Source organism: Drosophila rhopaloa, unplaced genomic scaffold (genome assembly GCF_018152115.1).
Source record: "Drosophila rhopaloa isolate 14029-0021.01 unplaced genomic scaffold, ASM1815211v1 contig_150, whole genome shotgun sequence".
NCBI lineage: Eukaryota > Metazoa > Arthropoda > Insecta > Diptera > Drosophilidae > Drosophila > Drosophila rhopaloa.
This window is the reverse complement of record NW_025335029.1, coordinates 148,003-170,810: the sequence shown is the minus strand read 5'-3', so window position 1 is coordinate 170,810 and position 22,808 is coordinate 148,003. Positions and strand designations below refer to the sequence as shown.

Below are 22,808 nucleotides of genomic sequence, written 5' to 3'. Positions count from 1 at the left end.
TCCATGAGCACCTTTTTGCTGGCGTCGCCGGGCAGCATGACTGATCCATCGATCCACCCATCAGAGATCGCAGATCAAAGCGTTTCAGGCACAACAGTCAATCAAACGTTTCCCCCAGTTGCAAGATCTTGCAGCAACCTAGACTGCCAATAAATTCTGCACCCCTCCGCGCCCAACTCCCCCCTCGATTTTCCTTCCCCTTCGCTAGATGGATAATTTACTCAAATGTCGACGCCTGGCGCTGCTTTTCGCGATTTTGTTTTTGTGCTTCTCGTTTTTGCATAAATCGATCATAAATTTAATTTGAAAATTGCTGCCTAAGGCCGCCGTTGGCCAACTCCAAAGTCATTTCTGCGTATTTATAACTCAATAAAACTTCAAAAGTGTTCGAAAACATACGCTCTCAAAGTTTGTTTAATGCCATAAAAATTCAGTTGCTTTTCATTTTGTTTTTGTCGTTGTTATTGTGTATTAGCAGACATCGGCTGGGCATTAAAACCCGGCTATAGCTTTATGGCCTTTATAGAGCCAAAGGGCAGAACGGGAAGCGGAAGTTTACTCTATATGTCCGTGGAGTAAAAGGAGCTTCTTTAAAGTTCAATTGATTCGGCGGAGAGCAAACAATCAATCTGAATTTGATCGTGAAATATAGAGTCCAATTTCCCTGAAACCATTAAGTCATAAAGTTTTCGAACATTCCTTTCGCATTTGTAAATAAAAATGTTCTTATCTTTCATTTCCTTTTTCAAAACAAGCTTAGAATTTTTATGATTATAATTCGATATCTCTGATTTCATTTCATTAAATTAGTTTTAATGCCTTATTAAATTACGCTTTTTCTTATTAATGTTGATTAACGTTTTTTAAAGGGAACAAAATATTTTGTTTTATATATGGGGCCATTTCTCGTCAAACATGTCAACAATTTTTGCGAATCCTTGGCCAAAAATAGAACATTTTTTTTGGAGGAGCAGTCCATTTAAAAAAATAAATAAAAATAGTATTGCCTGTTAATTTTTTTATTATTACAAAAAAATAGAATGTTTGAAATATTTGGTCGTTTGACTTTCCCTTATTTACAATTGGCTAATATAAGATTTAGTTAATTAAACTTAAATCAGACAAAAGTATCATATCCAAATAATTAAAGGTGACATATTTCTTTGCATTATACTAAGTATTTTCCCCTTTAACCTAAATTCGTAATGGTCTTGTTTTTCCCATTGTGATTTCAGCTTTTTCACATTTATAAAAACGAACAAATTTGTGTACATTAATTTACGAGAATTTTTTCCCACACCCGTTTACAAATGTCATCCCGCCGACCTGCGGCAAGTGAGTGTGGTTATTAAACCAGCGATATGAATTTACTTTAGAGCCATTGTCTATTATGGCCTGGTTAATTGCAACGACAGCTGCCAAAACAACGGCAAACCGTGCAAGAACAACAACACCGCAAAGAGCGTGTTGTTGTCACCGCTGTTCAGCGCGGACCGCTGAATTTATTGTTATAACGGGGCAATGATAACAGGTCATCAACACAAATGGCCAGGTAAATAAATATCAACGGGGGAAGGGGGGATATCCAGGATGGGGCCAGCGAAAAGCGCGAAAAATAAGCAGCGTTAATTACAAAGGATCTCCCGGGGGCCAAGTCATAGTCACAGAATAGATACATTGTATCCGGTAGATACTGGAATCCTTGTGCAACCATTTGGCAGCCGGTCGGCTAATACTTGCATTTAATTAGGCTTGCAATAATATTTATGTAAATCGGGCTGGTTGCGCGATGAGCCACAGACAGCTGTCAATATTTGTGAGCGGTACAAGCCCACCCCTCCCCCCTCCTCCTTTCACCCGATTTGATTATTGGGCATTTGGCATTGTTGTCCTGCTGCACGTACATATGTGTGTATGTGTGTGGGCGCGTCCTTATCGCTAAGCAAACAGTGCAACATTTTGTCGCCATCGCATTTGTTTTTCTTGTCCTCCGCCTGTGGAACAGAGGATTCGGGATTGTAAATTCTGGACCACCCGCGCAATCAGCGACTGCTGCACTCCAAGCAAACATACATATACCCTATACTTCCATATCCACTATCCGATATCCACTGTCCACAGTCCCTTCCCTTTTTGTTGTTTTCGCATTTAATTTTGTTGCTTTTGACACCGAATGGAGTCGGGATGGCTTCGCGTTTTTGTTGTCAACGCGGCAGCCCAAAAATTTTGGTGCCGATTGTGCCGAATTTGCATACCAAACTCATTGCACACTGGCCAGCAAAATATTCTGATTTAATCAAGCTGAAAGTCTAAAATAAAATGAGGCTTTGGTAACTGACCGCTTCAAAACACATTTTGGACAGAAAAATATCTCATTAAATTATTATTGCTTATAAATTATTATACCGGATACACTAATTTTTTTAAACAAATACCAACCCAATTTGTATTGCTTCGAAATTTGGTAAGAAAAATTTCAGAAGCACAATGGATAATGCTCTGTTTGAATTCATTTTTTAGCATTTCATTTAATACACTAAAGAATAATATAAATAATAATAATAATAATAATAATAAAATAATAATTTTAAAGTGGTTTTTTAGATTGCGAACATTGCTGCATTATTATTTAGATTACTAAGCAGTTTTATAAAAAAAAGTTTTTAACATTACATTAATACTCGTAATATTTATAAAAGTCTTTTCACAACATTATAATCGATTTTATTTAATTGTCCCAGATTTAAAAGATAGTCAAAATGATTATTTATATAATATAAACCACGTTAACTTTTGTGACGGCCATTGTTACGTTAAGTTGTTTCGTTACGACTATCCTCGGGTGTTTTTGGAAAAGAAAAATCATTCCAAGTGATTTAAATTTTAAGAAAACCTGCAAGGCAATCAACAGCTTATGCTGCTCAGTGTAGACCCCAATTGAGGCTCACTTTCAGGCCTACAGTCTTTGGCACACTTTTCGCTGGCACTCGAGCCCATTCACATGCCACCCAGCCAGATATTTCTTTGTTGTGGCTACGTCCAGATAGCCATTGCTATTGACCAGCTTTCAAGCCGTGTCCGCCATTGAAAACAACACCATTCCCCCGCCCCTCGAAGATCCCCTTGCCCAACTGCTAAACACCTGAGCGGAGTTTAGCCCACAAATCGAGAGCCACAGATTTTTCCCCGAGTGCGATCTCAATGCCGCTGTGGCGCCAAGCGGAGTTTATTCAAGTGACAATGGCGTCGTACAACCTTTATTAATAATTGAGATTCAAGACGAGACCATGACAAGCTCCACATCATCATCATCATCGCTTAAATCAGCAGCGTTTTCGGCCATCAATCAGTGGCGATCCATCTATCGATCTGTGGCTTTTGCGATCGATCGATCGATTTTGGGGCGGTTGGGTAACTGGTTCGCTGACTAATAAGCTGCCAATAGTTTTTTCGCACTCATCGTTCATGTTGCGCAGGTTGGTGTTTTACTTTCTACCAATTTGCTGCGATTGTTGGCCAATTAGCAGAAGGGACAGGGAAAACTGTGGCCACAGTTTGCTTAACTAAAGATTTGTAATTTGTCGGCTATTGTTATGCGGCAGTCCCAGTGAAAGCTCATATTTTATTTTATAAATGGCGAATAAAAAAGAAAAAACATTAAAAAACAATGTTTCTTGTATTTAGAAGAAATAGTATATTTATATTTCTTTATGTGAAAAACTGATTCAATAGAATCCATTATTTAAAGTTTTAATAAAGAAGACAAAACTAGTCTAACACATTTAGTTTCTTAAAGAAAAGTTCATATACTGATCAATAATATTTTCCCAATGAATATCAATCACCCAAGATCTCAAATTGATTCCTAAGAGTACTTTTGGGTTTAAGAAGTTATATAAATTGCATCTTTGAAAACCGGATTCAAATTATAATAATAAGTTTTAAATTAAATATTTTATAGACATTAACACCGATATTTGGGAAGATAAATATAACTAAGTTATTGGAATAAATAATGAAAGATCAGACAATTAAAGAGACAAAAACAAAAAATATTTTAAAGAGATCGTCTGCAATAAAAATTCTCGAACCAAGCCTCAAACGAATCGTAGTATTTCTCAACAGAAAAATATAGTTAATTCCAATGAAAAAGGTATCTTAGCCGAGCACTCAACAAGATACTTTTAACTCCATTTGCAAGTCCATCAGAACTGCAGCCACTTGATCGCCTGCATTTGATATGATACGCCTACGAAGAAAGCCATCTTCCAATGACAATTGGCCAGTTGAGTCACCCATTCATACCTTGAAATGGACACGGCTTGAATAATTATTTATCTAGGAATTCTGCGTGTGTGTTATCCAGTTTCGGGGTAAAAAGTCTGTTTTGCCAGCGCCCAATGGCCAGATGGAATGGCCACTTCGGTTCGGAAAATCGAAGAAAGCTTTTTAGTTGCGAAATAAAACACACGATTTGAGATATTTTAACATATTTTCAATACACTTTTTTGTTCGGCTCATATTGGTTGTAAGCTAGTTTTGATAATTATATTATAGCTACGATTTAGTTGTATAATTTATTATTGCTTACGTGGGCTAGGCTAGTGTACTAGGCGATAGATCCGATGCGGTAGTTTTAATTATTGACAAAATGCGCTAGTTTAAGTTTATATTCTGTGTAGCAAAACCTCATCACAAATTGCATAGCAGACAATTGGGACTAAGCCTAAATTCGATAACAATTACGGGCTACAATTACAAATACAGTTAATACAATAATGCGTTGCCTTAACAACTAGATCTCCCCCCCCTCATTCGTATACAGTACAATCGAAAACAAGATGGAAAACAAAAAGATCTGAGATACAAGATTCTGGACAGGATCCTAGACAGCTGTGGTTCGTTCTTGGGTATGTGGTATATTTACAGGAATATACAAGAGAGCCCAGCCTGGTGGAGTCCCGCGCTTAGACCCCGTACTTGATGCCGTACTCCTGGTAGTGGCCCACATGTGGTCGGTAGTGGCTCAGGTTGCTCAGCTGGCCCAGTTGCCCCAGGTTCCCGCTCAGCGCCGCATGATGGTGATGATGGTGGTGGTGGCTACTGATCACCGCCGCCGCCGCTGCCGCCGAAGCCGCCGCCACGGATGCGGAGGCGGGTGGACTGGCGGACTGCAGGCTCCCAGTGGGACTGCCGGTGTCCAGTTGGCAGGACTGGTTCTGCTCAAAGATCATGTCGCGGAAGCCCAGTGCCGAGGTGGGACTGTTGGTCAGCAGGGAGGAGGTTCCTCCTCCACCGCCCCCTCCCCCACTCCGTTGTGGTTGAGCACACTGCTGTTGTTGTTGTTGTTGCCCGGGTGGGTGGGTGTGCCCTGCTGGCCATTATGGGGAACGGGCTCGGATGGCGGGGTTTCCGGCGTGTACCAACCCCCGTGCGCTGGTCCATGGGGCGTTGAGATCGTGGTGGGCGAGTGTCCCGACGACTGACCCCCAGCTCCCTGGCCGCTGGGGGTGAGGGGGTGGGCCACGTGCGCCACATGGCGCTGCAATTGCTGGGCATGATGGGCGGCCGCCGCATGGTGGGCATGGTGCATCTGACTGCTGGCCACCGTGGCCAGATTGTCCTCATTCAGATGGTACGGATAGGCGCTGTGATGGATCCGCGGGTTGTACACATTCATCAGTGAGTCGACGGTGAAGCCGGGATGCTCCACTCCACCGCCGGCTAAATGATTCATCTGGGCCAGGCTGTCGTGGCAGGAGTTGAGCATGGCGGCATGGGAGACATCCTTGCCGCTCAGGCAGCCCAAGTCCATAAGTGGCTCCTTCTTGAAGTGGGCCGCATGGGCGGCCATGTGCTTGGCCTCCAGTATCCCGTTCGTCATCAGCTTGAGCGGCTTCATCTCGGCCAGCTTCTCGTTCATCATGGCCTGCCGCTTGATGGCCTCCTCCTTCTCCCGCATCACGTCCTTCTTCTTGAAGCGACGTCGCCGCCGGAGGAAGGAGCCGTTGTCGAACATGTTGTAGGAGTCGGGATCCAAGGTCCAGTAGGAGCCCTTTCCCGGCTTCTTGTCATCCCGGGCCACCTTCACGAAGCACTCGTTGAGACTCAGATTGTGGCGGATGGAGTTCTGCCAGCCCTGTTTGTTGTCCCGGTAGTAGGGAAACCGCTCCATGATGTACTGATAGATCCCGTTCAGGGTCACCTTCTTGTCCGCCGCATTCTGGATGGCCATGGCGATGAGGGCGATGTAAGAGTACGGCGGCTTCACGATCTCCTTGTTCTGGTGCGGTGCGCCCAGGCCGTAGGCGCTGGCCGAGTACGGGTAGCGGGAGTACTGGTCGTATGCGTAATGGGCCGCCGCCGCCGCCGAGGCGCTGCTGGCCGCCGCCACCGCCGATGCCGATCCGTAACCGGCGGCGGTCTGGGCATAGTGCCGCGTAAAGGAGTTCTGGTCGCTGAATAACGTATGCATTTCGGCGGTTCCGGCGGATTTCTGCTCGACTTTCCACTGCCGCCTCGCTTATTTCTTTTCTTTTTTTTTCTTTATTCTTTTTTCTCGAACTCAATTCAATCACTTCACCACGCTGCTTCTTATTATTTCTAGCGATAATATTTGCTTAAACAAGTCGGGCACATAAGTACGATCTATATATATATATGCAGATATATATATATGTTTGTTTGATGGGGGAAATCGGAGCGCAGAGCGAGCGCAGAACCGTTCGGTATAGTAACACGTCTGATACTGAATCTGTGTAACTGAAATAACACACAGCTCGCATCGAGCAGAAGCGTTGACGTCGGCAGCGACGCCCGCACCAAAAAGTATCTGCTACGAAAAGTATCTGTGTGTCCGCCTCTGTGCGGCCGGGTGTATCTGTATCTGTAGCTGTATCTGCAGCCAACCAACGATGGCTGCCACTCGCAGTCAGTAAGAGGGGTGCTCGCACACAGATGCGGAAAGTATCTGGCGAGAGAGCGGTCGCCATTCATGGTTTTTTCCCAGGGGAAAATAGTTAGTTAGCTCCGGTGTGTCACCCCTGCTCCCCCACCCCCCCATTCCATTTTCCAACCCCGTGTTTTTGTTGTTCAAACTAATGCTTAAAATACGGCCTAGGCAAAAGGTGCTCTCTCTCCCTCTCTCTCTCCCTCTGTCTCTATCGCTCGCATCCATCAGATAGAAGATACAAAACAAGTGAGAGCGAGCACACACATAGTTGAGGCACCTGGGAAAGCCAACAGCACAAGTGGGTGTTGGGTGGTGGTGGAAATTGGGCGGAAAACTCCTATTCAATCCACCCACCTCCCCGCCTCCCCGTTGGCATAAATTAGTGGGCAAAGTTTTTTCGATTTCAGCTTAAAGTTCGGCTTCTGGGGGCAAAGAACAAAAAGTTGTCTGCTAATTTGCAGTTTGATGGGACGTTTGTGGCAAGATGCCCAAGTTAAGGGCAAGGGTTGTTTATGTTGAGGGCCAGGCATTAAGTATTTTACCATTTTCGGTCTTCGGGCGCTTAAATTAGAAAGAACCTTTTTTTGGGTAAAAAAAATTAAATTATACAGGCTGCCCTTTTAAATAATTTTAAGGCGTTTTTGTATTGTTTAATAAAAATACTAAACATCTTAAATCTGAAATGCTATTTGTCTTAAAAACAAACAAAATTTTACGTATTTAGTGTAATATATGTTATAACTTAAATGACAGCTCTCAATTTTCCTGTCATAATATATATTTTGTATCAGTTTGAAAATGTTAGACAAAATGGTTTTGAAGAGTTGATTAAAATAAATACAAACAATAATATTTTGGGTTGTTAATTTAAAATTCCTTTCTGAGGACATCATAAAATTAAAAGCCAATTTTAAATTTAAGAATAATTAAATAGTTCAACTTTTAATAAGTGTCTCTAATATTTAAAGGTTAGCAGCGGAATTAGTTATTTGCTTATATGTCATATCAAAATATTTTATTTAAATTTTTGATTGATTTAAATGCTTATTGACTTGATACTCATTCACACCATTTTCCCAAACATTCGATGGGTTGCTAACCCATATACAAAACAAATAAAGATACAGTCATATATAAAAAGTCCTTTCCCCGCCCTTCCCTTTTTCTACCGCTCTCCTTGTTGTTCTTGCATTGCCGTTTTTTCGCCGACTTCATTTCTTTTTTTCTGCTTATTGAAACAATATTTTTTATTGACTTTGTCAGCTTTAAAGTAAATTTTATATGTTTATTTGGGCAAGGGCAAGTGTGCGTGTATGAGTATGTGCGTGAGCGGCAGAATGAGTTGGTCTGCGTGTTTGTCTGGTTATTAGACACAGGGAAAACAAACAAATGTATGTTTTATATTTGTATAATTTAAAAGTATGCTGACTATTTTTTATTATTATTTTCCTTTGGTGGACCGCAAAAAGCAGAGCGCTTTGCATGAGTGTGCTGTCTTTTTCCCACTTTAAAACCCCACTCGTCTGGGTAATTGATACAAAAATAATATTTGCCTCTATTAACGCAATCGCATTATTTTGACAAATATTTTTATTGTCTTAACATAATTTTTCGCATGCGATCTGTCGGAGGAGATGGCCAATGGATCATCGCCATGTGTGTGTCCAGTTATCCATGTCCTTCGTCAGGATGCGAGGCGAGTCCTGCATTTGAAATTCCAATGAGGCGACGCTGGCTCCATCTGCCCCATTTTACGCATTTTATTTGGATTCCTTCTGCTTTCTTTTCACATCTCTTTTATTTGAGCTGCAGGATGTCGCTGCTGATTTAACAAATTTTCGTCTTCGACATCGGCGCCGTGATTGCGATTGTATGGGTGACTGTGCGACCGTGTGGGTGTGAGCGGTTTTTTGTGAGTAACTGTCTGAGTACGTCTGTGCATTTTTGCACAGTTCATGTTATTTTTACGTAGTTGCCATTGCCTGTCTGTCCGATTTCCCCATCCCACACAACTGTCGATATCCGAACTGCTCTACTGCATCTCTAGGATCTGACCGTTTGCAGTCGTATCTGTATCTATATCTGCAGCCATCCCACTGCATTTGACCTATCCAAATATTGATTTAGTTTCCCAAAACTGCAACTTAACATTTTCTCCACCAAGGCAGTGAAAGTTGAAAGCAGCTGGATTGGGAATGCAAAAGAGGCTTACCATGTTTCGATAATGATACTGTTTTAATGGAAATTTGTAACTTGTATATTACTCAATTCATAAAATACAATTTATGGTACACAACATTGAAGGCGCTTAAATATTTTAATCATACAACTTTTTTTCATAAAATTTTGTAAATGTAATATTTTTTCATCAAAATCATTTTTCAAGTAAAAATTTCATGACTGAAACTCGAAATCATTTAATTTTTTATTTAATTAGAACCAAAATAAGACTATTCTATTTTCTTGTTTTTCATTTGCTTATTTATTTGGAATTATAGATTATTTAAATGCAAGATTTTATTATTATCTATTTAAAATGTATATTAAGAATTTCAGTAAAATGCCACAATGAAAACATATTTTATTAGTAATACATTAACCATATAACATTTAAAGCAATTTGTCCGTGAATTTATAATATAAAACATTATTAAAAGACTTGAAATACCTCAAGTAACAGAAAATGCTAGTAACCCTTTCTAGTACTAAAATGTTTGTTAAATATGTAGTTTGCTGAGTATAACATATAAAATGTATTATTAATTATTAATTATCCAATAAAAATTATCATTAAATCAGAGTTCTTTGAACTTCAGGCCTTGATGGACAGCTATTTGAGACACGCTCTCGACCCGCACAGAACTTGTCAATTTGGCAAACATATTCGCCATATTCAAATGACATCCCCGCAATAATTTTGGAAGTGGCAAGCCGAGTTGGGGAGCTGTCTCGCCCATTTGCCACGCTCAATTTGATGCAGTCAACGGAACGTTGACACCGCCGTTGACAACGCTTCGTTAGATCTGGATTGGAGGGGAATCCGAAAATGAGGAGCTGGTGGAAAGCCATCCAACATAGCCAGCACATGAAGGAGGAATGATGAGTCCGGGCATGTGGCTGCTCATTGCCCATTATTAAATTTTGGCAATGCCCTTTTTGGGCAGACTTCTTTTTCGGGTGAGTAATCCAAGACAAATATTGATTTTAAAGTGTAGGGGAGTGCACCTAATCAGACACTTGAACCAAGGACTTAAGCGGCAAAAAAAATAGAATTTTTTTTTTCTTTGGATAGGGAAAGGAAATGTAGGAAAAATGCTGATAAAGCGGTTTCAATCTTTCAAATATGCGCACTCGCACCCACACTCGGACCAAAGTAACCCACACAGATACGCTCGGGTACGCAGATACACGCACACTGTCGCACGCTCGGCTGCTCTCTCATGAATATGCAACGTTTCCTCTGCCAATATGAAAAGGGGGACTCACACATACACTCGTAAAAACGACTGCGCAGCATTGAGAAGGGGGCGTGGTTAGCCAAAGAAAGAGATGCAGCGATGTCACATACGTATAACCCTCTTTCCCTCGCACACTGCAGTTTCCAGTACCCACAAAATTCGTAGATACTTTACCCCATCCCCCCGAAATATCTTCTTTTTTTTTTTTTCGTTTTTTGGTTTTTCGAGCGGCAGTTTCGGGGTGGTTCCGCAGTTATGGTTCGCATAAGGGAGTCTATATTGGCCACTCATTAAAATTTATGATTTGTATACGGTTGTGAGCTTATTATGCATACATATTCTCGACTGTTTTTTTGCAGCTCTTTTTGCCCAGACAATTTAGCAGATTAGTTGCAGACAAACACACACACACGCGCGTTCTCAGGAAGGGGTTGGGAAATATCCGCCATTAGCCTAATCATAAGCGTAATCATGGCGAAAATCTTCCGGTCATAATCATCAGCGGAAATTCAGCAGACGGCGCTAAGTCCGGAATCCGGTATCCAGAATTCAGAATTCAGAATCCAGAATCTAGAATCCGGATTCCTACCTGGCCAACACCGGATGCCAATGCTAATCATCGATGCTTAGGCATTGATCGGCCAAAAGAGGGGAAACTTTTTAGGCATGTTTAGACTTTAATGCGCGCCGCGGGAATTCTTAATGAAATCTCGAGTTTTCGCCGGGTTTTCCCCCAGATGCTTAAGATTTAGAGACCTCGAGACTCGGACTACCTGACCTCTGCTGCTCAATGTGTCCGGTTTTTCCCCCCCTCGATCCCGTAATGATGATTATGATGATGATGATTCCACGCGTGTCCTGCGGTTTTTGTGGCTTATTTGCGGTTTACGCTTTTCATTTTTATGGCTTACAAGCCGCAACCCGCTGGGAAGTGGGTGTTTCTGGCAACCACTGCGGCTGGGTTTTGGATAGGCTGGTTCACGATGAGTTGGGAGCGTGTCCGAGGTGTGGATCTTTTGCCTAAGTAATGAGTTGCTTGCTGAGACTTCCTGGAAGGAACTTGAAAGGAAAGCTAATTAAGGAAGACTGTAAGTGCCAATGGGAGGACCAAGTTTAGTGTCATTATTAAGGTAAGCAAATACAATTTCCGACGGAGTTTAAGTAACATTTAATGTCAGCATTAGTTATATTAGTTATATATTCTGAAGCTTGTCATTGCTTAAATAAATAGCATTCATTAAATAGCAGTTTAAGCCTTTTAACTATTATTAACCGTATTAAACCTTTGATTTTATTTATAGCACTCTAATTATAATAATATTACTATATGTTTCAATCAAAAAATAATATTCTTAATTTTTAAAATGTCTCAATAAACGGTTTTTGTACTGTCGTTTTAGGCTTATCCTAATTTTTATGCAATCCTATATATTTTCATTTACCAGGTATGAAGATAATTCATAATATTGCATCCTTAATAAAATTATTTTTGCTGAAACAGGCATAGCTTAAAATTTTGAGGTATTAAATGGTATTTTAATTTTAATGTATTTATTAATTTAAAAGTAGTTATTTTATATTAAAATATATTAAATAATTATTACTTATAATTATTATTAGGTTTATTTTACATTGTCATCTACAAATGCTAGCAAATTATTTTCTTGGTTTGAACTTAATAATTTCACTTCTCAAATCAACGAATTAGAATTCATTCAATCAGAAAGTATTTTCATATATCAGTGTTCAGGGGTCAGTCAGTTAAGTGAAACATCTGCACCACTGACTCAATACAGCCACCGTTCTGGGCCAAGAAATCGCAGCCCACATTCTATACCTGATTTGGCAACAACTCTTTTCCGTTAAGCATTCAGCATTTCCCTGCGCAGGCAGCGCTTGAATTCATTCATAAATCACCTTGCCATCGTCTTTCCCATTCAAAGTTGTAACTGCCTCTCGTATCTGGTGCTCCGGCTGCTGGTCTAATGTTTATTTAATAAATATTCCATGCCATGTTATTGCAACAAGACTTTTGTTTATTTGTAAGGGAAATACGCGACATACTCGAGATGTTGGCGGTGTGCGGAGGGGGGAAGCGGATTGATTTTAGAGTGGAAACGGACAATTCGCAATGAAAAACTCTTTGAATGGCCCATGTTTATGGGGAAATCTATATTTTTGTTCGCTCCGCTCCGGTGTCCGGACAATTTGTTATGGCTCGTCTATGAAAACATTCAGGCAGCTGGAAATCCTTGCGAAAAACGTTTTTAATTTTCGCATAAATTTAAAGTAAATAAGAGTGCAGCAAACGGTTTTTAAAAAATTGTTTGTTTTAACGCAAAGAAAAATGTTTCGTCTCTCTGTGAGTTTCTGTGTGCGAAAATAAAAATGTTCAAATCATTTTATTTATTTATTTATTTATGCAGGCTGTGCATCTTCGATTTGGTTTTTCGTTCATCCTGCAGGCTCTGCTCAATCGCATACTCGTATATCCTGGCCGGGACTGGGAACTGGGAATCGGGCTGCTACTATTCGTGTGTTTACTTGACGCGCAAATCCTCTTACGACGGCTCGGCCTCAGAGCCCAGTGTCCTGCGTCCTTCGTCCTTCATCCTTTTTGTGATTTTTCGGTTCGTTTGCAGTTCGATTCGAGGCGGAACGAAACGGACAATTGCATGTTTTGATTGCCGCCTGCAATTGTCCTGTTCGCTCCGGTCCAGCCTCGTCCTGGCGATCCTTGCGGTCCTGTGCGCTGGTTTGCCGTTTGCTGGCTGCCGTGCACTTGTGACAATATTTTCATAATTTTTGCATCTTTTTTTTCCGCTCATCGCCAACGGTAGGTGCGTGTGTAAACATTAACTTTTCAAGACGATTTAATCCCGATTATCCTTTGACTGTGAAATTTTTCACTCAAAACTTCGCTTCGTTTCCAGCCTTGTGTTTGTCTTTGGCTTTTCGGCTGAGTCTGAGTTGCAATCCCTTTTCCATTCGCAATTCCCTTTTTTCCCTTGCCAGCTTTGTCCCTGCATATCCCTGGATTGTCCTGCGTCTCGTCCTGCGAGATAATGATCAGCGGCGACGACTTCTTGATGCGATTGCTGCTGCCTTTTCGCCTCGCAGGACAATAGCCAGTGGCTTCGTCCTGCCCAGCGACTTGGGTCCATTTGACTCTGGGCAGGATTTTAATTTGCTCATAAAGGTGAGACAATTAACAGAATAATTGGATTGTTGATCTTGCGGACAATGTGGTCGGGCTTGTGCCCGAAATTCGAGGCACTTTGGTCATCCGATAAGCTCATTAGTCCCTAAATGGGTGCTGGATTGTTAACCAGTTTGTGGCTCAATTAACTTGTCGTTATCTGCAGTTAATCGCAAAATTATGGAAAGTGAAAGAAGGGATTTTTATTAAAGAGATTGAAGATTATTTAATAAAAGCAAAAATTTTATTATTTGTATTGACAGTAAAACTATATATTTAAAATTGAAAACCACAAGGACCTTATTTAAATCTCCTGTTGTTAAACCAAAGTAGTCATGATATATAATTTGTTTATTGTGAACAATAGTTCAAAAAGAGCCATTTAGAAATGGTCAACTTTTATTACGAGTGGTTTTATAAATTCAAATACATTAGTTTCAGTACTTGGGGTTGGTTATTTACCATACCTTAACAAATTCATAAAGTTTGTACGCACAAAATTTTAAACATTTTGCGCGCTGTCGATTATCGATTTTTCTCTTGTCTATCGTTCTGGTGGAGCAGGCTTAACATAGACACTTAAATATGTTAAACATCAGTTAGAGTTAACATAGCTCTGTATGTTATGACTTAACAGTATATGAACAGATACCAGCTTTCAACCGCCTAGATGGCGCTATTTTAATTTTTCAAAACTCAGCTGCCCAAAAGTATGCAATTTTACACATATCCTATTTATTATTAAAATAAAATTTGAATTATTTTATCAACAGTCATGATTAAAACATTCTATATTGATTGTGAAGTAAAGTAAAAAGATAAGTTTCAAATTTGACTTTCAAAAATAATTATAATTAGTAATTCTAAATGCTTGTTCATTACAAAAATAAAATAGTTGTTTTAAATTCAAAATGTTCTGATTGAAATTTGAAATACATTAAAATACATTTTTTCTTTTAAAGAATGATTAAAAAAGTATTACAAAAAAAGTTAAGTACTATCAACCAGAAGCCTTAAATTTTAACTTTAAATCAATTAATACCTGGATAGTATTTTCTCGTAATGGCTAATGGCTAATTGCTATATGTCAAAATTTGGAGAATATTAAACAATATATAGCCTTGCGTTTATTAGAAATGCGTTACTTCCGATTTTGTGCAAAAAAAACCAAATACATAGCTATATTTAGCTTTTTTCCCGATAAACCAACAGACTTATCAAAGAGTCGCATATGACAAACTAATCCAATTGGACGTATTATAAGATTCTATAGAATGAGATGTTGTTCGACGCTTATTAGAAGCCACATAGAACCACTTTTTTAGACACATCCAGTTAATTAAATTTTTGCCAGTCTAAACTAAGCTAAACAGTAGGTAAATATTTAATTAAATCATTAGTATTGAAACTCATTATTTTCTAAAATCGTAGAAACTTAACTAATATAAGCGATTAACACATATTTTTATTCCTTTTTATGAAAATACTGATTAATATCAGAAAAAAGTTGTTTTGCTTGTTTTTTTTTAGTTGAGTTTTAAAATTGGATAACATTTCTTTTTGCCAAGTCTATCCTACATATTCAAGCACTTAATTAAAAACAAAACTATTAAAGGAAGTAATATAAAAATACGTAAGTGAAAGTACTTTCCACATTGCCGCTTGCCAGAATCACCCGTCTTCCAATTGGTGCTACATATTAATTTGTAATTATTATAAAAACTTAAACTCAGTGAAGGAAAAATAAGTCCCCATATTGCAACGTTAAAAGTACCAATACCAACCACTTAAAAAACACAAAAAAACGCAGCTGATTTAAAAATGTATATTAGTTTAGGTGAAATTTCTCTGCGATGCATGTCTTGTTTATAAATAGTTTGATTTTATTGCTATGCGTACAAAATATTTATTTACGTGTAGTTTCTCTTCTAAGCACTATTTAACTATCTTTTGTCTGCCACTACCTAGAGCCTAATTAAACGTGATTATTGTATCCTTTGAGGTAATAATGATGAATTCCGGCCCAGTTGGGATGGCTAATTGGAGTACTTGAGGGCCTCGTAATATCCACCGCCGCCATTCAGAGCCACCGAAGTGGGGGGCGGGGTGATGGGCGGCAGGTAAACCGGTTTGCGATCAATGGGCGAATGGTCGATCACATGGTTGCCACCGGACTGCGATGGCGGCGGGGTCATGGATGCGTGGTTCTGGTGGATTGACCCATGGCTCTGGTGGTGCTGATGGTGGTGGAGGTGGGCCTGGGCCTGCGCCTGGGCCTGTGCCTGCTGAATACTGGATAGTCCGGGGAGCTGCTGCAGCGAAATGGAGCGCAGACCTGCGGAAAAACATAGAAAGGAAAAACCGATTAAACTTGCAGTTCTCGTTTTATGGACAAGCGCTAAAATTCACACTGCGCCGCGACGTCGGCGGCAACTATAAAAAAAAGGAGTAGGGAGTCGATCGAGTGCGGCATAGATTACCATATGTTTTGCCCCCGCCCTCGGTAATCCGAGATGTGAACCGTCAGCAATTAAATTACCCTGATTGACGCGAACACCCAGGAATATTCCGATCCCCCTTTCAAAGAGCTGCCCTGCACCCTTCAAGTGGCTACACTGGTCAAAACTCCAGTGTACTTTTCAAACATCAACTCATCAAGTCAATTTGTCTGCTATCCACCCTATAAATTGTAATATTATAAACAAATCGAATGAGTTTAGAATTTTGATTTCAATCTACATAAATGATAGACATTTTGGAAGGATAATTAAAATAAATCTCGAAAGATTAAGGTCAAGTATTAAGTACCACTAACTACGTGAAATGTCTGCTTTTAAAAATATAACAGTAACCCTTTAATGCAGAGCTTACTATTAGATGATATTTACGTATTTTATGTATTTATTTAGGAATTAAAAAAAATAATTAATTTCTTGAACCCTGTTGGGCCTAAACCACAACCCATGAAAAAATAAACGAATTCTGTTCGGTCAACATTGTAATGGTTTTCTTTTTCTACCCAGCTAAGATAGTGTAAACAATGAATAATATTTAGTAAGCTGATCTGCCAGTATCTATTAAGTCATATCCATATTCAACGTCAACTTAAGACCAGCTAGATTCTTTCTCGCAGTGCCGTTCGACCCTCATCTTTTTCTGGGTCCGCTCACTTACCGTTGTCCAGGCTGCCGGCACTTGTTGCATAGGAATAGCCCGCGGCCACGAGACTCGCGGCTGGCGCATAATCGCTTTGAAGCGCCGCCGCGGATCCCAGCGGAGAACTGGAGGAGCCCGCCGCCGAAGGGGCCATTCCCAGGGCGGAGTGGGCCAGCGGGGGTGTGCAGGCGGACCCGTTGGGATTGCCGCCCGCCGCCAGGCAGGATATGTTCGAGTACTGGGGCAGGGGACCCACGCCCATGCCCACCGAGGAGGGGCCGCTGTGGGCGGCGTGGGCGTTCCAAGGATCCCCGAATCCTTGACCGCCAGCCGGTGAAACGCCATTGGCTCCGGCTGATGTGTAATCATAGCTGGCGAAGGCGGGCGAGGCGTAGAAGTTGGCATTGTCCTGGTGGGAGAAAAATAAAATCAATTAGCAATGAAATTTAAAAACGCAGGATTTTATAAGTTTTAGGAATTCCAACTGGACTATTTTTTGAAGGAAACTAATTCGAAATGCATCTACTGATTTAAAATATATTATTTTTCTTAAAGATCAGATTTTATTTAAATAATCCTGTGCTATACTATTTTACGTTTTAGGTGAAAAACAAAACACTTTAAAAAGTAAAAAACAAGTAAAGTAAAAAAATGATTTTTAGCGTTTTACTTTTTATAGTGTTTTGAATCATTTTTTGCACCTATAACATTTGCCAATTTTCTCTGTGTCAGCTTTTGATTGAATAAAACAAATGTAGTTGACCCATTAATAAATTAATTTTTTTTTGAAAATTTTCAAAGAATAATTTTGTTCTGTAAATCGTTTTTTCCACTTACCATTCCCGCATCGCCATAACTACCAGTGTAGTATCCATTGGCATGACCGGCATAGGGTTTGACCTTGATCTTGGACCGATAGCCCCTTGGTCGTCGCCTCAAGCTGCCCTCATCCTCGAAGAGATGCGCCGAGTTCTCGTCGATGGTCCAGTAGTTACCCTTTCCCGGCTTGCCCACGCCCATGCCTTTCGGCAGCTTCTTGAAGCATTCGTTCAGGCTAAGATTGTGGCGCACTGAGTTCTTCCAGCCCACATACGGACCTCGGAAGAATTCATAGCTGTATGGAGTAAAATATAGTCAAATTAGGCATTGATTGAATAATAAAAAAATTTATTTTATATACCTACAAATCAGTAATCAGTAATATCAGTTATAACATGCTTAAAACTGATGACAAAGTTTGTAAGCTAATTTCGTTATAATACAGTGTTTAATAAGTTTCCTAAAAACTTGAACTTAATTAGATTTATCAAGAATTTCGGATGGCATTATGAAACAACATATTTTCTCTTTTCTTTTTTTCAAAAGACAAGCGGTCAAAGACGAAAATTGATAATCGAGCGTTTATTTATTTTACTGCGCTTGCGAAACTCAATTAAAACTTTTTTTGGGACGATCGGAGTTTGGCTTCAAAAAAAAAACAAACGATGTCAGCTCAAAAGCCTCTCACGCATGTGAAATCCCCTCTTTCCCCCTCTTCCCCCAACTTTTTCCCTTTTAAGCTCAAGTGGATCTCCGTCTCGTCGCCGAAATCGAAATCCAAACAAGCGGCGCGAAATATGAGCTATCTGAAGGATGCGCGAGTCGCGTTGGCTAAATAGAATCGGATGCAAGTAAATAAACCCAAGTGGCACATTTTTGTTGTAGCTCGACATTGATCGCACGACTGGATCGGTATTATTATCCGCATTTGACCGCTGGCTATGCCGGAGTGTCGATGTCGCCAATCGGCTCCGTCTGAGATGCCGCCACCATTCTTCAAATCTATTTAATAGAGGGGCGTTTAATTCCACGGATCGGAGCATTCGTTGGGTGTTCGACTTTTTACTTAAGAAGTTCGGCTATTTTTTATGCTTTCAACATCTGTATTATACTCCCAGAACACTATATTTTAATTAATATTATATATATTCAATTAAAAAATAGCCAAACTAATTAATAACTATATCCAATTAAATTTCATTTCATTTGTGGATCTTTAAAAAAAGAAAAGTATGATTGATTGCAGTAAATAATCAGTGATTTCCCAATTTCGAACTAATATCCCAAATACTAATTAAAAACACCACATTCTAATAAGAATGGCCACACCAAAAAAAAAAACAAGAAAACTAATTTCCTCAAACGTTTTGGCCCTATTTTCTTGTCTTTATGGTAACCATTGGCAAGTTGAACTCCCATAGGGAATAAATAAATGTGGCCCTTTTTTTTCCAACTTAATACAGGTTAAGTTGACAATGTTTAATCTTCCCTATTTTTCTTTTTGTTGGACTCCAATGAACCTCCTAAGCATCTCCGATCCCATTTATCCCACCAACGGATTGTAATAATTACCTCTTCTGCAAATAAGCGTAGATCTCGGAAAGCGTTAGTTTTCCAGTTGGGGATTCCTTGATCGCATGTCCAATCATATTGATATAGCTGAGGGCTGGTTTCTCTGGCCGGCGGGTTCCCGACTTCTTGGTGGTGTCTGGGTTACTGGAACCACCACCTCCGCCTCCTCCTCCTTCTCCGCCTGCCGAACCCTTAATCCCCGGAGGATTCTGACTAGGAGGCGAAGAGTCGGATTCATTCAGCGACTTGGCAGGCGATGAACTCGAACTGGAGTAGTTTAGGACAGGCATCCCGTGGGCATTGTTGATGACGTGACTCGGTGAGGTGGAGATCCGCGGCAGGTAGGCACCACCAACTGGCGAGTGCTGGAGCTGCTGGGACTGCACCTGCTGTGGAGGCTGTTGCTCCACCTCGTGACTGGTCAGTAGTTGGTAGTCATTCGCACTGAGTATGGTGTTGTTCGAGCAGTACTTTATCGTGGAGGTGTACTGATGGTTCATCGGTTGCAACTGAACTTGCAACGGCTGCGACTTAGGTGTGGAGCTCACGTACTGCAGATCCTGCGGCAGATCCGTGGGCGTCTTCGAATTGGACTGCGGGGAGGCGGATCCCGCCGAATGGGCCTGGGCCGTCATCAGAACCCCGTATGGTGGTATCGGACTCGAGGAGGCCGGCGGAGTGCCCATGCTGTGCAGAGCACTCAGATTGTAATGCTGGGCGGCCGAAACGGGCGTGGCAGTGGGCGTTACTTCCATATAGTGCTTGAGTTCCATATACCCGATATTCGGCTTCTCGTCGACCATCTCCGTGGGTGATTCTCCGCCACCCATTGTCTGGTAATTGCCACCAGGTAGCAGATTCCCCGAGCGGTATAAATGCCCAGTATGGGGGTGACTGTGGGGGTGGGTGTGTGTGTGCGTGTGGGTGTGGGAATGGGCGTGGCTAAAGGGCGGGTGGGCACGGGGATCATGGTAGTAGCCCAGCTGATCCATTGTCATAACCGAGCGATCCGACACCTCCTCACTCTTGATCATTTTCACTTTAGTTTTTTTTTCTTTTAGAACACTAGATTATTAAATTCGTTGTTTTTTTATTTTCAATATCTTGGAAAGGCTGCCAAAATATATATTTGTAAAACACGCGCGTATTTTCCGGCGGAGTCCTAGTCTTTATTTAAACCGCTGGAAGACCGCACCGCTTGGCTATTCTCGCTCGACTGAAGGCAGATCGGTCCTGGAGCGAAGCTGAAGCCACGATCCCATCCGATCCCATCCGATGCGATCCACTTGAGTTGCCATCGGCCGGAATTCTTTTTTTAGTACGCCCACGCCTTACGCAAATCGCTCGACATTCTCTCTTTCTCTCCGATTTCCCATGTGTATATGTTCAGGCTGCTCTCCTTTTTTCTCGCCGCCAATTGGCTTGTTGCAGGGTTTTCCGCTCCGAGAAAATGCAAATGATATGGAATGCTCGCTGCTGCAGGTCTATGACTTGGGGACTGCGGTTATTGGAGTACGTGAAGGTTTACCTATAGGGGAGTTTGGTATGCCAGTTATCTCGGAATCTTAAATGGGAGTCGGGGGAAAATCGAGCCTTTATACGACTACAATTACTTGGGATAAGATATTCAAGATACAATCAAATACAATTAAGCATTTTCTTTCACTCATAAAAATACCTATAAAGACTATGCAAAAATAACATTTATAAGCTAAAATAATAAACAATAATTTAGTTTATTAGTGCTAAAATATATGTTCTGAAACCTTTAGTATTTGCTATGAAAATTTGCGGTTTAGGCTTTATTTTTCCGATTTAAATACATATCCTATTATTATCATAACGATATCGATCGATACCATATTTTAAGACAATATATAATAAATACAATTTTTTTTGGGTAGTTCACAGAGTAGATGAAAAAAAAAGGAAAAGGAAAACGAAAACGAAAAAAAATGAGACACATACATATGATTACCTAGTATTAAGTTTTACGAAGGTTTTCATTTTACATTTAAGGGTGAATAGTTAATACTTGGAGTAACTGTTTTTGAAATGATGTTCAACGTTTCATTATTTTTAGAAAAGTAGAATCTACTGGAAATAAAAACGTTTAACTCAACCTCTTAATTCGATGCGGTTATTAACAAAGTATTTGCAATCAGCATCTACGCAGATAAATATTGGCAGCTGAACCGATTATTTTGTAAACATGGCCTCTGTGTATAAATGCAATAATTGGTTCAAAGAGTTTTTAAATCTATCCTGCACTTGCACCCCCGTGAACCAAAGAATCGCAATCGGAACCCACTCATTACTGACTCATTATGGTTATTATATCCGACACGAATTCGAATTGAGTCAAACCATTGGCAACCTCTGTGCACCCATTTCCCCGCTGGGAGGCCTCTTTTCCCCGTGGCCAGTCAACAGTTAATAAATAGTCAAAGGCTAAAGCAGAAAGCAGAAAGAGATCCTCGAAGATCGAACCCCGCAATTAACGCGAATGAATTAACGTTTAGCGGTGCCAGCGGATTCGGTGGATTCGGTGGAACAGAGGAAGCTGCCGTTGCTGGAGGCGGCATTCGAATTTCAAAACGAGCTGTTAATTGATTTAGTCGTTGCCTGGCACGGATCCGGACCGAGATCGAGATCGGGAATGGGAATGGGACTGGAAATGGGGGAGCGGTACTGGAAGCCGGGGAGGGGGGCTACGGCCGGGGAACGCGCCGTGCAGCAGCACCCTGAGTGCCGCCATTGCTGTCAGCACTACACCGACTCGTTGGCAGCAAGGCGACCGTGACGGCGACGGAAACATGGGCGCCGAAAAGGGGTTTCAAAAACATAGGTTAACTTTTCGACAGACTTAAAATATAATGTGTTTTTAACCCTAAAAGTAAGCTAAATATAGCAAATAAGATCAGTATCTTTAAAATTATTTATAGATTAAAAAAAAAAGAATTTCATTAAAAATAGTATATGAATAATAGTTTCCCTCATAGTATGCATTTTATGGACAGTGCTAAGATTTAATTACAAAATGGGATTGTTTTTCACGCCATATTTTTTCTAAGCCCCTTAAAGTTTGATATAATTCTTTTAAAATACTATATTACATTCCAATTTAATATAATTCTCTTGAAATATTAAATGTAACTTATCTCAACATCCATACGTTTTGTTTTTAAATTCTTAAAAATAAAACATTACAATAAGCTAGACTGATTAGCAGTATGCATCCAAATATAGTTTTAAAGTAATAACCTATTAGGCAGAAAACAATAATAAAACATGCTATCCCTATAATACAACATCTTTTTAGCACCCCTTTTAGGGGAGTCCCACAACTACGCCCCTGAACCGAGCCGATGGCGACGCCGCTCTCTATTGCTCTCTCTTGCTCTACGGCAGCCGCTTTCTCGCTTTCTCCTTCGCTGTCGCCGGGGCAACGGTTTAATTCCCCAAAGACGAAACGAGATACACAGGGGCGCGCACAAAGATACAGATACATTTTGTGGTGCCGACGGTGGGAGGGACACACGGGGGCGGAGTTTTGTTTACATTTCACGAAATTCTATTTGTCGACGGCGTCGGGCATTGATTGAGAAAATCGAAGGAGAGAAAATTCCGTTCGCTACTTTTATTTTCTGGC

At 40.6% G+C, this 22,808-nt stretch overlaps 2 protein-coding genes across 2 annotated transcripts; both read right to left on the bottom strand.

Moving 5' to 3' along the window:
- Window positions 1-4,482: 4,482 nt before the first annotated feature.
- On the bottom strand, window positions 4,483-6,732 carry LOC108051507 (fork head domain-containing protein crocodile). The gene is given in 2 exon segments (XM_017133635.2): window positions 4,483-5,311; window positions 5,314-6,732. Coding segments are annotated over 2 exon segments (1,506 nt in total). The 5' UTR covers window positions 6,476-6,732; the 3' UTR covers window positions 4,483-4,967.
- Window positions 6,733-15,416: 8,684 nt separating this feature from the next.
- LOC108051506 (forkhead box protein biniou) lies at window positions 15,417-20,360 on the bottom strand. The gene is made up of 4 exons (XM_017133634.2): window positions 19,157-20,360; window positions 17,603-17,879; window positions 16,784-17,174; window positions 15,417-15,944 (listed from the first exon to the last, which is right to left on the bottom strand). The coding sequence occupies exons 1-4, from the start codon at window positions 20,188-20,190 to the stop codon at window positions 15,646-15,648; spliced, it is 2,001 nt and encodes a 666-aa protein (XP_016989123.1). The 5' UTR covers window positions 20,191-20,360; the 3' UTR covers window positions 15,417-15,645.
- Between the last annotated feature and the right edge of the window lie 2,448 nt (window positions 20,361-22,808).